The sequence below is a fragment of the Lissotriton helveticus genome, chromosome 7, assembly GCF_964261635.1.
Source record: "Lissotriton helveticus chromosome 7, aLisHel1.1, whole genome shotgun sequence".
Lineage (NCBI taxonomy): Eukaryota > Metazoa > Chordata > Amphibia > Caudata > Salamandridae > Lissotriton > Lissotriton helveticus.
The window spans coordinates 64,398,640-64,413,892 of record NC_136068.1 but is presented as its reverse complement, the minus strand read 5'-3'; the positions used below and the strand labels follow the sequence as shown (position 1 = coordinate 64,413,892).

General features: G+C 41.5%; 1 protein-coding gene across 3 annotated transcripts in view; it reads right to left on the bottom strand.

The window, feature by feature from the left end:
* The window catches only part of LOC144768064 (protein mono-ADP-ribosyltransferase TIPARP-like), a 121,773-nt gene that overhangs the window by 68,272 nt on the left and 38,248 nt on the right, over positions 1 to 15,253 (bottom strand). For all 3 annotated transcript variants that reach the window (XM_078651437.1, XM_078651435.1, XM_078651436.1), the window contains exons 2-3: positions 14,074 to 14,251; positions 12,197 to 12,706 (exon numbers count right to left, since the gene is read on the bottom strand). In XM_078651437.1, the coding sequence (XP_078507563.1) occupies positions 12,197 to 12,706; positions 14,074 to 14,075 (512 nt within the window). In that variant the 5' untranslated portion in view covers positions 14,076 to 14,251. The remainder of the gene's footprint in view (positions 1 to 12,196; positions 12,707 to 14,073; positions 14,252 to 15,253) is intronic.

Genomic DNA, 15,253 nt, shown 5'->3' with positions numbered 1-15,253 from the left:
TCTTTTTGATGGCGTTTCACCATGCTCTTTTCCCCAGTTTCAACTCCGCTTTCGTTGCCCTCACTCTTATTTACAGAAATTCACGTTACTCATGGCCTTAATCCTTGATCGCTTCTATTCTCTTCCTTCATCGATCCCCCATCCCATCTTCTTATAATTCTCTCTGCCCTTCCTAAAGCTTCTATAATCTACAAATGTTATTCCTCTCCCGACCCTAGTCGTGTAAATCCAAATTAGAACTTGCTTGGGAAAACGATTTAGACTCCTCGTTTCCCGTAGCTTTGTGGGATCAGCTCTGGACTAGAACTTTAAAAACTTCCCGTTCTGCGTCTCTTACTCAATCTCTGTTTTTTCTATATCATAGATTGTATTTTACTACTTCCTGTCTTGCTCGTTTCTCCTCCTACGCTGATTCTAAGTGTTGGACTTGTAATTCCTCTAATGCGGATCTTCTACGTATGCTCTTTCTCTGTCCTATGGTCTCTGTTTTCTGGAATAAAATTTGGTCTTGCATCTCTCACATTTTCACTCTCTCCAGCTCATTCTCACTCCATCTTCTCTTCTTTGGCTCTCTTTCTGACTATTTAGCTTTACCTCCGCACTCCCAGGGTCTCTTTGATCTAACGCTCGCACTTGCATTTCACCACATTTCTTCTAACTGGAAATCCCTTGCGAATGTCTCCATACAAGGTTGGTTGAACTCTTTATGCCACTTTCATAGACTTGATGTTGCCTTTGCATCTTCCTGTAAACCAGTTCGTAATGTGGATTTTTACTGGTTACCTCTTACCAATTACCTAGACCAATTGACTCGCCAGAATCCAAGTCGCACCACTTCAGAGAATTTTAAACCTCCTTGAAGGACTTCACTCTATCCCGTTTGCTTTACTACATGATATCGTTTATTGGGTGTTTTTATTGCATTATTATCTTCTAATGTTCAGTTTTTATTATTACTTGTGCTGCTCGCCTTATTGCCGTTGTTCTTTTCAGATTTTTCGTGTTTTAACATTTCCTTAATTCCCTCTTTCCCTCCCTTTTTCTCTCCCTCTCCCTTTTATTCCCTTAGAAAATGAATAAAATGCTTTGTTTTTCCTTGTTGAAATTGGCTAATCTTGTTTTTTTTTCTTTCAAACAATTACGTCTGCCTTATATCTTTTGCTAATGTCATGTTCTTGTACTTTACTGTTGATTTTCTCAAATAAAGCTTTCAAACACAAAAAAAGAATCTTTTATCGGTGTTGCTGGCCTCTTTCCTTAGTTTGTTTTCCATCCCCTGAAAGTATTACGCAGTCCATAATTTTTGTTGTGGATCTGCTAAGCTGAGACAGGTGATTACTGATTGTCAGCAGGAGCAAAGGGTTTTTTGGCTCCAGGTTGGGGGAAGCAAGACTCAACTGAGTCTGAGCGTCCATTTACAGAGGTACAGAACGAGAATGTTGTCCTCCTTTATGTGGCCACACAACCTGCAGCTGCCTGTGTCGTCCCTTCTTAGGCATGGATGATGGATGCACATGCAGTATTGATAGTAGGAGGCCCAGTCGGTGTTTCAGGTATTTTGCTTCAAGTACACTATTCAAGTGGTCTCCCAAATATTGTAGCAGCTTCAAGGTCTTATATCAGGACCATCCAAGCATGCTGTCTTTTGGCTAATGTGGCTTTGTCCGTCAGCACAGTTAGTTTTTTTGCTGTTTCCTTTAACACTTTTCCTAAGGAGTCCTAACTGGCAGAGGAGTCCCAGACTTCTTTTAGACCAAACATGGAGATTGCTGTATCGAGATATTTTCTGGTGGATAAATGTAATCTGTCTTTTATCTCCAGCCATATATTATAACTTATAGTATTTTCATCATAAGTTTTGAATTTGTAGTAGCAGATGGTGAAGGCCACTCTTCTGGCTAGCACCTGTTTGACTAGGCCAATTTCCAGTCTGGTCTATGCTTGAGATGTGTGACTGGGTAACTGTACAGGTTGCCAATAAATCCTCACTCAGGCTTGGTCATGGGTCTCCCCGTTTCACCCTTGCAGCGGCTCATTCCCGTGGGCCAGGGTAGGGGTTACTGGGCAACATACAATATGGGGGTGTACAAGGCCCCTTTTAGTTTTCAGGTCGAGCCTGAGTCAGCACACATGCGCTGCTCAACGAGACTGCAGTAGTGGAGTATGGAAGAGTAGCTCCGCCCACTTTCCGCCCATGTTGGTCATTCGCTTGTGTCAGTGTCCTTCCTAAATGCTGGCATCTGATTCGTAAAGAGGCTTGTTAGTCCCTCCTTAGTACCGCCTTGTCTTCATTTGTAAACTCCCATGGCGACTGGCCCCTTTATCGGTTGTTACACGGTGACAGTACGTGTTCTTAAGTGTATAGTGTGTAAGCACTATTTTATTTATTTTGTTTCTCTTTTGCAAGCATGACGTGCTTTACTTACATTCAGTGCACCATGCCCGCTTTCTCTTTTGAAGCAGCCAGGAAAATGGCGGCTGCTTCTTTGAAATGTAACAGGTTTCGCACTTAAATGCGAGGCCTATTGCATGGCAAATATTTTTTTCTCCCTCTCCTCTTTAAGAAAAAAAATTAAAAATGGGGGCAGGTTTTTGTTTTCTAAGGTAGCCTCAGGCCCAAAGTCCTCCCTAAATGCTCCGCGCTTGGGGCTCCTATGTCTTGGCACAGCAGCTGCCGCCCTTGGCCTCAGGCCTGCATTTCTGCACGGGGAACCGGGCCCCGGAGGAGAGAGAGGCTGGGGGGCACCTGGATTCCTGCCAAGATTAGAGGGGGATAGCTCCGAAAGGCTGGCTGCAGGATCTAGGAGATTTGGTATTCTGTGGTAATGGGGGGCCTGTGTCTGCAGGCTCGAGACACATTTGCACTGGAGGGCTGCTTGCTGCCTCGTGCACTGGGTGCCCCGTCTGAATGCCCCCCCCCACAGTCATGAAAAAGTGATAAACTGGTTTTGATGAGTCATGCCCTTTAAAAGTGGCGAATTTCCGTGATTTCAGTTTGATGAGCTGAGGCAGTGTCTCGCAACATGCAGTTCTGCCAGGAAATGCCTTTGAAGTAAGTCAGATTTAGTTGGAGGTACATCTGGAGGATGCTCCCAATTGCTGCTCTTTAGTAAGGTTCATTCCTGTCCCACCTGCTCCATGTTTTACTTTAGTGGTTTAACGCATACTTTAGTGGTGTAACGCAAAATGATGCCCCCCACTCCAAAATATGAAGAGGGTCCACTGGGACCCCCCGAAGGTTTGGAGTGCCCTATAGAGATTGCCCCCACGACACCGTTGCTGCAGCAGCTTGTGATATTCCCCCAGCTTTGTCAAGGTTATCCCTTGGTGTGGGTTTGCAACTTATCCATGATTATCATTTCTCACACATTATGTGTGGTTTATCGTATCATTATGTGGTGATTACGATAATATTGTCTCGCGCCTGCCTTTATATGGAAATGTTTGGCAATGATGATAAAATCATGAAAGTAACATTTATAAAGCACGCTACTAGCCTGAGGTGTCTAGGTGGTATAGTTCTGAAGATATTTAATATCCAATAGAATTTTAATAATAGGCAGGATCCGTAGGTTTAATTATTGAAAAGCCACGTTTTAAGAGCTTTTTTCAGAAGGAGAACAGGTCGGTTTTCTCTTTAAGATGTATGGGCATTGCATTTCAAAGTTTGGCAGTGCAGGTGGTAAAGCTCCTGCCTCTTCAGCTTGCTCTTTTGAATTTAGGTACCACTTGTTTTTAAGTTGATGAAGATCTGAGTGACCTGCTGGGTCATACCATTGAATGTGATGCCCAAGACATTTAGGCCTCACACCATGAAGTGCCTTAAAGGCGATGAAGAGTGCCTTGAAGTCAATTCGATTTTAGGTCGAGCCTGGGCAGCGCATGTGCTGCTGCGACGCATGCAGCATTGGAGTACGGAATAGAAGCCCCGCCCACATTTGTAATTGGCTTGAGCCATTGTCCTTCATGGACGCTGGCTTCCTATTCATTATTAGGCTTGTTAGTCCCTCCTTGGTACCGTCGCGTCTGTATTTGTTACCTCCCCTAACGACTGGACCTTTTACTGGTGTGGTTACATGGTCTGTTTTATAAGTTGGTGAGCCCCATTTTATTTAATGGTCGTCCCCTATTCCACCCACTACCTCGCAGCATGCCGCCCTCTTTTATTTTAATGTTTACTAACGGTGGGCCACTTGACCTAAAGCGGCCGCGTATTTAAATTTATTTATTTTAGCAGCGCGGTCCACATTGAGTAGCTGCGCTTATTTATTAATTCATTTATTTAATCTGGTTACTGGTGCCCATGCAGCACTTTAACATTCATTGAGGTTTGATCAACTTGACAAACAGATTTTTTTGGGGGTGAAAGCCCCCATGCCACGGTTTCACTTTAATGTAGGACACGCCCTTCATGAACGTGAAAGCGCTGCATGGGCGCTTGTAAAAATAAACAAATATTTGCCATGCAATTGGTTCCGCATTTGCGAGAGATTAAGCTATTGCATTGCCAATAGCTTAAACTCTTGTTTATACAAGACTTATTGCATTGCAAATGCTTGTTTAAATAGGATCCTGAGTGCCATTGCCAGTGTGATCCCATTTCTATTTCATCTTTGTGACATTGGAACGTTCCTTTACTGTCAAAAAGTAGGCCCAGGTATTTGTAGTCTCTGGTTGTCACGAGTCTTGCGGCGTCTAAAGTTTCCCTACTCAGAATCCCCTGCAAACCTCAAATTCTGAAGAAAAAATCACGTTTTTCTCAAATTTGTGAGTGGGGAAGTTGTAAGATCACCGGGCTGACACAAATTTCCTACCACCCAGCGTTCCCCCAGGTCCCCGGATAAAAATGGTACCTCACTCTTGTGGGTGGGTCAAGTAACCATGACAAGCAAGGGCCCAAAAAGTATTGAGGAGACATCAAAATTACCTATCGCAAACCAACCTGGTTTTGCAAGGAGGGTCACCTGGGTTTTGGCCCTGGGCTCGGCGGCCATCTTGGGAAACTACCAAACCCACACATTTCTGAAAACTAGACACCCGGAGTAGTCCAGCGAGGTATGGCTTGCGTGGATCCCCCAATGTTTTCCTACCCAGAATCCCCAGTATGTTTGTGATGCTGTCCTGCTTTCTTTCTTCAGTGATGGCAGAAGACTATTGGAACACAGTGAGTTAACGACAAACTCAACTTCTGGAAAAATCCTAAGAGTTTCAGGCTCAACGATAGGAGTGCAGGCACTTTTGTTACCAGGCAGAAACCAGCCATGCAGAAACTCAAGACAGCCCATAACAAAATTACATATTGATTATATTGAATAGATCAGTTACCTGAAGCACAGAAAGTGGAATTTACTCCTGCTATGCCAGAGATAGCAGTACAACATTTGAAAAGTCCCTTTGTACCAGGCCTAACAATACCCCCAGAAAGAAATTTCAAGGGATCCTTAGGGGTTTGAACACTTCCTGTAACAATGTTTTTCACGCTTTTTCACTCTCACCCCTTGTCTTATCTAACCAAAGACACAATTAGCTGGGCTACTCTAATGAATGAATGAATTAAAGTACTTTTATATAGCGCAACGTTCACTTTAAGGAGTATCTTGACGCTTTTGCGGAGAAAAGAGCACCTGATCCACTGATCCTAAACACAGCCATGGTTCCCAGACTTCAACACGTTTCTGAAAGATTTACAAGCAATCTTTGATAAATGACAAACTATACAAGCAGCCCACACTGGATAATAACCTTATGCCTGGGATCATGAAACTTGACTTCCTACAGTAGCCATTTTCCTTAGCTCAAACCTGAAGCCGACTGAACTGATGAAGCAGCAGCTGCAGCTTTTTATCAGGGACTCCTACCATGGTAACAAGCCACCCGACTACAAACACCCTAATTGATTTCACACTTCCAACAGCTAATCATCTCTGACACAGGGGATTAGAAATAACATTGATGATTCCACATTACACTATACTTCCAGAGACCACTGCAGCTTCATTTGGAGAAGCGCCAATGCGGATAGGAAGATTAAGAAATCATCAAGCTATGAAAAACGAGACAGACCTAGACAAAGTGGATTATGTTTTTATTGTGGAAAAAATGTACAGTTTATCAGACAGTATCCTCACCTGGAGCAAAATACAGAAGCTTGGTCTTAAAGAGCAGACCTAGGTAAAACGGTTCTCTTGTTAAAGTGTCTGCAGTCTTCTCACTTTTTCCTTAACCGCATGCGTGCGGGCGGAATTCCGCCCGTACGCGGAGTTTTTTAAAATCGCACTTTACGTGACGAGCTGGGCTCGTCATGAGCGTGCGAGGAGGCTACCTCATGACGAGCCCAGCTCGTCATGAGCGTGGAAGGGGTTAATATCACTCTGGCTAGTATTTTGGGCCTCTTGTCAGTACTAGCCGTATCAGACTGCAGGTTTACAGGATGTTTTATAGACCAAACACTTGCTAAAGCTAATTCAATTCCCTTCAGAGAAAAATCAGAATCACTGAGCATTAGTGGATTAATTGTGCCCCTTTAACATAAAGAAATGTGTTATGAAACTGAACTGGTCACTCTGGCAACATTAACAAGACATGGTGAGACCTTCACTTTTGATCTCATAGGTATCCCTTGTTTTCCTGTAGTACATAGGACCCACATGGATACAACAAAATACTCAAAATACTTTTTAGGGAAATTACAATAAGATTTTGAAATCCATACTCTGTTGCACTAAGAAATTCATGGAAGCCGGGTTTATGTATTACCCTTTGCCTACAAGGCTTTTGTCATATATTTAGGGAAAAGGGAGCACAGGTATAGTGTAATAGATTTCATTCCCAAAGCTGTGATTCCCAACGGAAGAATATATCATTTAACTGTTCAAGAAGATAATGTATTAAACCAATATCTTAAAGACAATTTAGAAAAAATAAATATTGGCATTCAAGTTTGCTTACAGGAGTCTCAATATTTTTGGTCATAAATCTAATGGACAGCTAGAGAAAATTCAATCGGTGAAGAGCTTTACAAATTTACACTTGAGTGATGTGTATAATCTAGTGCAAATTAAGGCAGGGGATGAGCGAAAGATGGCCTCTAATACTCAATATGGTCATTATGAATATCTCATAATGCTTTTCCAGATGGGCAAGGCACTGCCACTTTTCAAAATACTGTTAATTAAATCTTTTGAGATATTCTAGGTACTTGTATAAAATATTTACTTGGATAACATTGGTTTTCACTACCATTCTTAAAGAACATTAAAGTACATAAAATGTATGTCAGAGATGTCTCACGGTTCTAGCGACTCACAATTCTTTTGCTAAATGTGAACAATTCATTTTTGAATCTTTCTTAATTACTAGGCCATGGTTCAATATTCACATATAGGGGTTAATATGGATCCTCAAAAGGTAACAGTAGTTGGACAATGACCTCAACTAAGTACCGTACGCAAAACAATTTCTGAGTTGTGCTAATTTTTACAGGTATTTAATTGCAGAATTTTCAACCACTGTTGCACCCACTGTACAACTCACTAATGCTAAAGATCCTTTCTGATGGGGAAGTGAACAACAAGAAGCCTTTGATAAAGAAATTCTGCTTTTACATCATCACCTATGTTAAGACACACTAATCACTCTTTAACTTCTATACTGTTAAAACTAATTCTTGGCTTTTTCAAAGGTACTCTGTAACTAATGCATTACATCCAGTGTCTTTTTTCTCCTGTACTCTAAATATGGCTGAACAAAATTACACAATATATGATCAAGAACTGTTAGCCATTAGGGATACATTTTTCCACTGGATATACAGAGAGGCTGTCTTTCTAGTAACAGTTTGGCCAGAGAATAAGAATCTGGAATGTGAAAAAAACAAAAATTAAATGCAGTAATGCTAAACCTGAACGTGGGTGTTATTTGCAGTATTTGATCACTTTTAGACCAGGAAACAGGTAAGGAGCTATTATATCGGAAGGGAAGACTATAAAGTGATAGTCATGTTGAAGAAAAAGATTGCGTCTTGGTGCCATGATGCTTCTGTTTCTGGACATTTTGGGGTAAAGTTGGTGAAGAGACATTTTTGGTTGCCAAAAAAAAATTCAGATGTTCGTGATTATGTTACACGACGTTTAGTGTGTGCAAAAATTATGTGTTTTTTAATTGGAGGCCTATCCTCTTTATCTACACCAGATCTACCATGGAGAAATTCTCTATGGATGTATATCCACATTTCATTCTCTTACATAAAGAGCCGAACCCATTTATTTGCACAGTTGGGAGGGTTTTGTTTTTTTAACTGAGAAATTGTCCAAATGCACGGTCTACATAGTGATTATTACAAATAGAGCATCTCAGTTTGTTGCAAGATTCTGAGCCGCACTATTAATAAAAATTGGAACTAAAGTCATCTAATGATCACCCTGAATCAGCATATAGAACGCTGGAATTCATGATGTATTGGCCCATTCGCCATTATCTGTTTAACAGGGAAAAGGTAGGACATTTTGGATCGCCACATCATTTGTGTACACATACAGTTTTTCATATACCTCACATTAAAAAGGCATTATCTTGTCAAAGCTAACACAGTCCACCAGTTCTTGTTTATGCATCTTTTGAGTTGAAAGTAGATTCAATCATGGATTCCCGTTGAGTTAAGGGACAATTACAATATTTGGTGTCTTTGCGGGGAGGTGCTCCATCTGAAAGCTCATGGGTGTCTGTATTATTTGTGCATACCCTTGGAGACTTAATTTCATAGTCGCTACCCCTATTAGCCAAAACCTTGAACCAGGACGGGTAGATAAGGGAAGGACTTAAGGTGCTGTCAGGTTTGGCTGGCTGTTTTTTTTTGTGTTTACCCTTCCTGGATTGCTTCTGGAAATAAACTTTTCCCACAAGTGTAATTGTTTTGGCATGATCTCCATTACTTTTCAGCAGTCTGATGACTAACTAGTAGCTGGTTTGGATACACTACTGTTTATTTACCAATGAGTCAGTGAGTTTCACGCTTATTATAACTCCAGTATTTATAAATACTGTTTTTGAAATCAATTTATGATTTAGTACTCTACTTTATTTTCCTGCTATACATTACCAGTTTTCCTATTATCTGAAGTAACCTCTGTGCCAGACATTGCCAAGAATGATACTTATTTTCTTTGTGCACAAGTTTGTGACCTACTCCACCTTCCCTCCTGGGAAACATCCTCTATATCCTGCATCACCTTGAGTGATGTAAATTGGAAAGAAGAACAGATTAGCAATAAACTAAACTACTGGAACAATCTGGAGGGCTTACAATATTGGTGTTACAAGAAAATTATAATCTGGTGTATACTTAGACTTGCATCTGAAGGATAATGGAAAAACTTACTTCAGCGAAAAATATTAAAGCTAAGCTAGGATTGTTTCCTTTCTAATTTCCTCTACAATACTGATGCTGAAACAAATGTAGAACATTCACCAACTTATATTGACAGCACATTGGATCAACACAGCTACAGCTTGCTATTTGAGTTATTTGAAGAGAGACTTAAATTTCCTATTGGAAATAGAAGCAAGAATGGAATACCAAAGGTTAATCGACTAATGTTCTGAGGTAAATTTAGGTTCCACTAGTGAAATAACATTGTGGGAATCTATGAAGTCTTCCTGGAGAGGAATTTTAATTTAAAAAAAGCAGGTTTAGGGGAAAAAAAGACACTGAGGAATTTGTGTGAAAAGAGAGAATTACTGTTCTCTCAGTAATTTGTTCCAAAAGATCCTTCCATACAAATGTTAGTGAAGCTTATATGACAAACAAGGAATTACAGATATAAGACGTAAGATGGAACACTCATGAGGATGAAAATACCATAGTATCGTTTTTGTCTGGAAAATTAAAAGAAGATAGAACACACATCAAATCTGGAAGAAAAGGAGTAGTGAGACACAAAGAGTGAGAAGAGTATGTAGAATTTTGAAAACTTTAAAAAAACAATTATTAGGTTTTGTACCAGAAGAAGCTCGCCCTGCAGGCAAAAGTAGTCCACTAACTTCTATGAAACGAAGAACCTGTATAATCTTTTTGCAAAAGATGACCAGGAGGTGATTTGCCCAATCACTGTGGAGGAAGTGGTCAACAAACTCCGCTTAATGGTATTGGGTAAATCAGTGGATATAGACGTTTATTAGCTCTACATGCAGTCATTAGACCTGGCAGCTAAAGGCTGTACTTAATGGAAGTTATTCTGGAAGAGACTCCTCAACATAATTTAAAAAGAAAAAGTTGAAAATGGTGTAAAGGGAGATGCTAGGGGAACTTCCAAAGCTGGGGACTACTGTGGTGATTTTGTAGTGGGGCATAGGCCTGTTGCGCGCCAATATCATAAATTGCCATTGGGTTTGGATCAGGAGAAGCCACCGCCAGCAGAGGAGACAGGTAAGGCATTAAGCGCTGGAGAGGAGTCATCAGCTGACACCAGCAATGGACAAGGAGGAGGCCCAAAGGGGCTAGTTGGTACTGGGGAAGTAGTCCTACTGAAGGCTCCTAGGGCTCCCTAAGTCTCCCATTGTGCTGAAAAGTTGCAGCACTGTCTCCCTGAAGGTCTCTATTTGTTGTAGGGTCAGTAATAGGCCAAGAGATTCAGGGAGTATTTGGACTAAACTCAGTACAGTATCCATGTAGGGTGAGGGGGTCGGAGTCCATTCCTGTGAGTGTTTTACAAAGCTTCTCACTGGAGCAGGGATGGTGGGAGGAAGGGGACTCTTGCATACACATCTTGTGCTCACGGTGAATCTTGTCTTTCGGCTTTGCCTTAAACTGACACGAAGTAGGTGACTCGAAGTGGGACCTGGACCTATCCAAAAAACAAATTTAGATTTGTTGAAACACTTACAAAGTATAGGAGCAGAGCTCTGGATCCACGTTGAAGGGCAGGGAAAGAAAGGAATTGACATCAGAACACAGTGATAGTGCTATGTATGACTCACGTCGCTACTTCCGGTGGACTTGCATAGTCACCAATGTGTCTGATGGCACCACCTCTTGGCACAGGAGAGAAAATTATAAACAAAAGCTCCCAATACAGTGTGGAAGGTTTAAAGTTGAGGAATCTGCATTTAGAAGTTTCCATCAGAAGCCAGGATTTCCCAATATCACCATTCAAAGGACGACCTGGTGGCTACAGTCTTGCTATTAGTATCAAAGCATCAAACAGAGGTCCCACATCATAAACCTGTATGCGAGTGAATAAAGTGAAGCAAGTCAACTGGACAGAATCAGAATTCACTCAAACAAATTGCCAAAGTAGAAAAATATTTAAGACTGCAATGACCGCCAGCATCTTACAACCAACAACTCCAGTAACACACATGGTCCTGTAAGAGATATAGCCAATACCAACCTGGAAACAGTCTCCAAGGTATATGTTCACACATCAGGTTAATTAACTGCTGCAATCACATACACTTCTAACTCAGGACCATGAAAGTTCTAACATCTAAAAAGCAGCTTACTTGAATGCTCCGGACCACATCTGCAATTAAAAATACTGCTCTAATGTCCATCACACGACTGCAACTGGCCCACTATTCGCTACATGCCTCATGAAAAAGACAGCACTCCATGCTTTTATTTAGTAGTTTTGATCAGTGCCATGTGTTGCCACTTGGACACTACAGAGTGAGGTGGGACTCGGCAAAGAGTAAACAAGCAATGAAAAGGTGCATAAGTAGGTGTCGTTCAAACACATGCTAGGTATGAACAAGTGTATGAGATACATAAGACACTATTCCTGTTGTCAAAGCCTCCAGCCACATGCCGACCTAGAGAAATCAATCTCCATCAATTCCTGCCAAGAGAAAGGTTTTGCAGGAAACGCACCCACCTTTTCAGCTAGTGCTACTGGACTCAGTTCTGCCTCCAAACAGCAAAACTATGCTATGGAAATGTCATTTGGCAGCACGCTGGAAGGCTGATAGGAGGCAACATTTACATCTCCTTTATTTATCCTCAGGTAAACATGAAAGCATAAGCACTTGGCTACACATGAACCTCACCAAGAGCTTTATTGCTCTTCAGTAGAGCCCAAACCTCATCTATTCTTCCACACACTGCATCCTGGACTTGGAACGCAAACTACTGGATACAAAATAATGGACACAAAGGAAGGATTGCACTATAGAGGATACCACACACTTTGTAGCCACTTACCTGTCCACGAGTGTGACATGTTCTGTGTTGACATTGCAGTAGTGGCGTTCTAGATGTTCCTGTGCTATTGGGCCAAGGCTGACCCATTTCTTAGATGTCTTCTGTCTGAGCTGCCAGTGGTACGGCCATGGTATATGATGCCGGATACATGAAAGGCCTGCAGGACACTCCCCAAGAAGAAAACGATCACAGATCAAAATGTTATCCTGCTCATGGAAGTGGCAGCCGGCTTCCACAGTATCAAGTGAAAAGCCTATCTCGGACTGAGGCAATGCATGTTGGTCAACAGATGTCTCGCCACCAGAATCAACTCCACGGCCTGCCCACCAGCCACAAGACAGGGAGGTGGTTGACTTCCACTGCTTCACAAACAAGCCATATGTCCGGCGTCTCTGCTTCCGGCGGAGAGGGATTAATCGGTATGATGCAGATCGTGGGGCCACCACGCATTTGGATGACTTAGTTGCAGTTGGAGGTTTTCTGTTGGAGGAAAGAGTCGTTGGAGGTTTCCTGTTGGAGGAAAGAGTCGTTATCAGTATGTACTCAACAATATTTCAGAGTTCATTCTGGTCACAGAGGTCCATATCCAAAAGCTTGGCAGTTTTGGGTGTATGAATGTGCATCACGTGTATTTGAAACTTCACACCATGATTTTCGCCAGGGCACAGTGTGGTGTTTGAACACAGGATTTAGAAGTTCAAAGCAGGTCATGGTGATGTGACTGACATCAAAGAGCAGTGAATAAACTCAGCTCCTGCTTGCCATAATAAAGGCAAACCATTTGGAAATCAGGGAGTAGTGTTTAAAACCAGGATGTGTTTGAAATGAGGGTGTGGCGTTCAAAATCAGAGTCTGGTCGGGGAAACTAAAGTGGAACACAATCTTAATAATGAGGGGTTTTGCTTCATCCGAAATCAGATCTGCTGGACTCTTGGATGTCTGGTACAGCAACCTAGGATTTTGCAGACTCGAAATTCAAGGACCTTCTTAGTGATAACTTTCAAAATAGAAGCCTTGAAGAGCCACCTAGAAGCACATGATGGTAGCTCCTTCTCCTTTATTGCATAAAATTAACCACTTATCAGGCAAATGATAATATCTACTTCAACCAATAGCTGGTAATAGCAGTTCATGAATGAATTTCTCAGAAACCTCTATATGTTTGGGGTGATCTCAGGGTGGGGGGGCTGGAAAGACCTTTGCAGTGCAGGAGGCTTGGAGGTGACAGTGGCTGTGCTTTGTCAAATTATATTTAATTCCACTGCCCTGCTCACTAAAGAGCTTACACTTCTTGAAAGAAATAGAAGACTTACGTGTCCAAAGTTTGTAAAAAAAAAAAAGGAAAAATGAGGGTAGTAGTATGGATGAACTAATGTGAAAACAATGGCCAATAATAACAATAGTATTCACTAACGTCAATGCTAGTGATACAGTGCTTCCCAGCCAATCCTGTTGTAATGCAATTGTTATGTGTTGTGGTTTGGCAACAGAACATTTTCTTCAGAGCAACCTTGTTAAAAATCTGAAGCTTTATATGTTTCCCACTATCAGTACAATAGGTCTTTGTTCTGACCCCTGTCACTCCAAATTTGGTTGCAGAGAATTTCAACAACGAGGAGGCGTAAAGGGGGGAGGGGGGTGCGGGGGCGGGGCGAGGGGATGCAGCGTTAGGGAATGAGAAAGCGGTATACTACACGCCTTCCTCCATACCACAGTAGACACCCTATTTCTCATTATATATCAGCAGGACATTCTAAAGAGCCTCTTGGGTAGCCCTGCTCCACCCTCTACACCTCCAGTAGACAATCCCTTACGTACTTTGTACCCTAAGTGTACACCGCACTCCACACATTGCAATTTATCAAGAAACCGCTCACATGTGTGTGGTTTCCGTGAGTGACGCCTAAAACACTGGCGTCACAGATAGTTTTGACCACATCAAGTATTGGCACTACTGCAGGATAGAGCTCCTTTCCTGTGGAAAGTGGCTGGGTCGAACAGAATCACAGGAAACGTGTGTAGGAAGGAGCAGATCTTGCCCAGCAGGAACAGATTCTGTGGGCAAAAAGAAAAACAGAGGTCAGGGGCGCATTATAGTTGAAGATAGAAACAAACAGCAGCAACCAACAACTCGGAGTGCAAAAAGCAAGACTGGTTAAGAAAGGTAACTCAGTGGCAGAGAAATGAAACAGGAAGGAAGGACTGGCTCTTTTCGTGCCTCATCCCTCAACCATAACATCCAAACAAAGGTGAGCAGGGAAAACAAGAAACAATCACGCTTAAGTATCAAAGCAGCTACTCAATGGGCAATACCTTGGCAGCCACTTCATGGTGTGGAGGAAAGAAAAGTAGTACCCCACGTGGTCTAGGGCTGACAGTGTGGAAGTAGACGACAACTATGAATCATATAAACACATGATCTAAATATTTAATAAATATGTACTTTTTAAAATATATTTCGATTGATAAAATATTTAAATGTCATAATACTACATCTGTACTTTTATTTATTTTTTATATTCATTTACATTTATTTAAAAAATAAACTATTTTAAATATTTTAATTTAACATTATTTAGTACAAGGTTTTATTTTAAGTCCCTACCTTCATTATTTTCTAAAGGAGGGTGTTGAAGTACAAGTGGTTGGTCATGTGTACTGCTGAACTATCGAAAAATAGTAAACTTACTCAAGAATGAAAATTACATTGATGACATGAGCTACCAAATTCACAAAAAGCAACACTGCTTGAAAGCAAAGATACCCTTGTCTTTCTGGTCGCAGTAATTCAGAGACCCTGCACTTTGCAGGTTGGTGATACACTATTATATTTTATTGCCATGAAGGTCTTTTTATTTCAAGTTTTTTTTCAGTGATGCCAGTCATTGGGATTGTGAGCAAATCGATATGAAAACCTAGTAAATAACTTGGTTTGGGGAACGTTGCGGGTGTTTCAACGTGCCACTCAGGAGCTTTGCAGAACCACCCCGGGAAACATGATAGGAAAAATACATTTTCTGTTTTTAAAATAATGGAAAGGCCAACTGAAATGTAAAC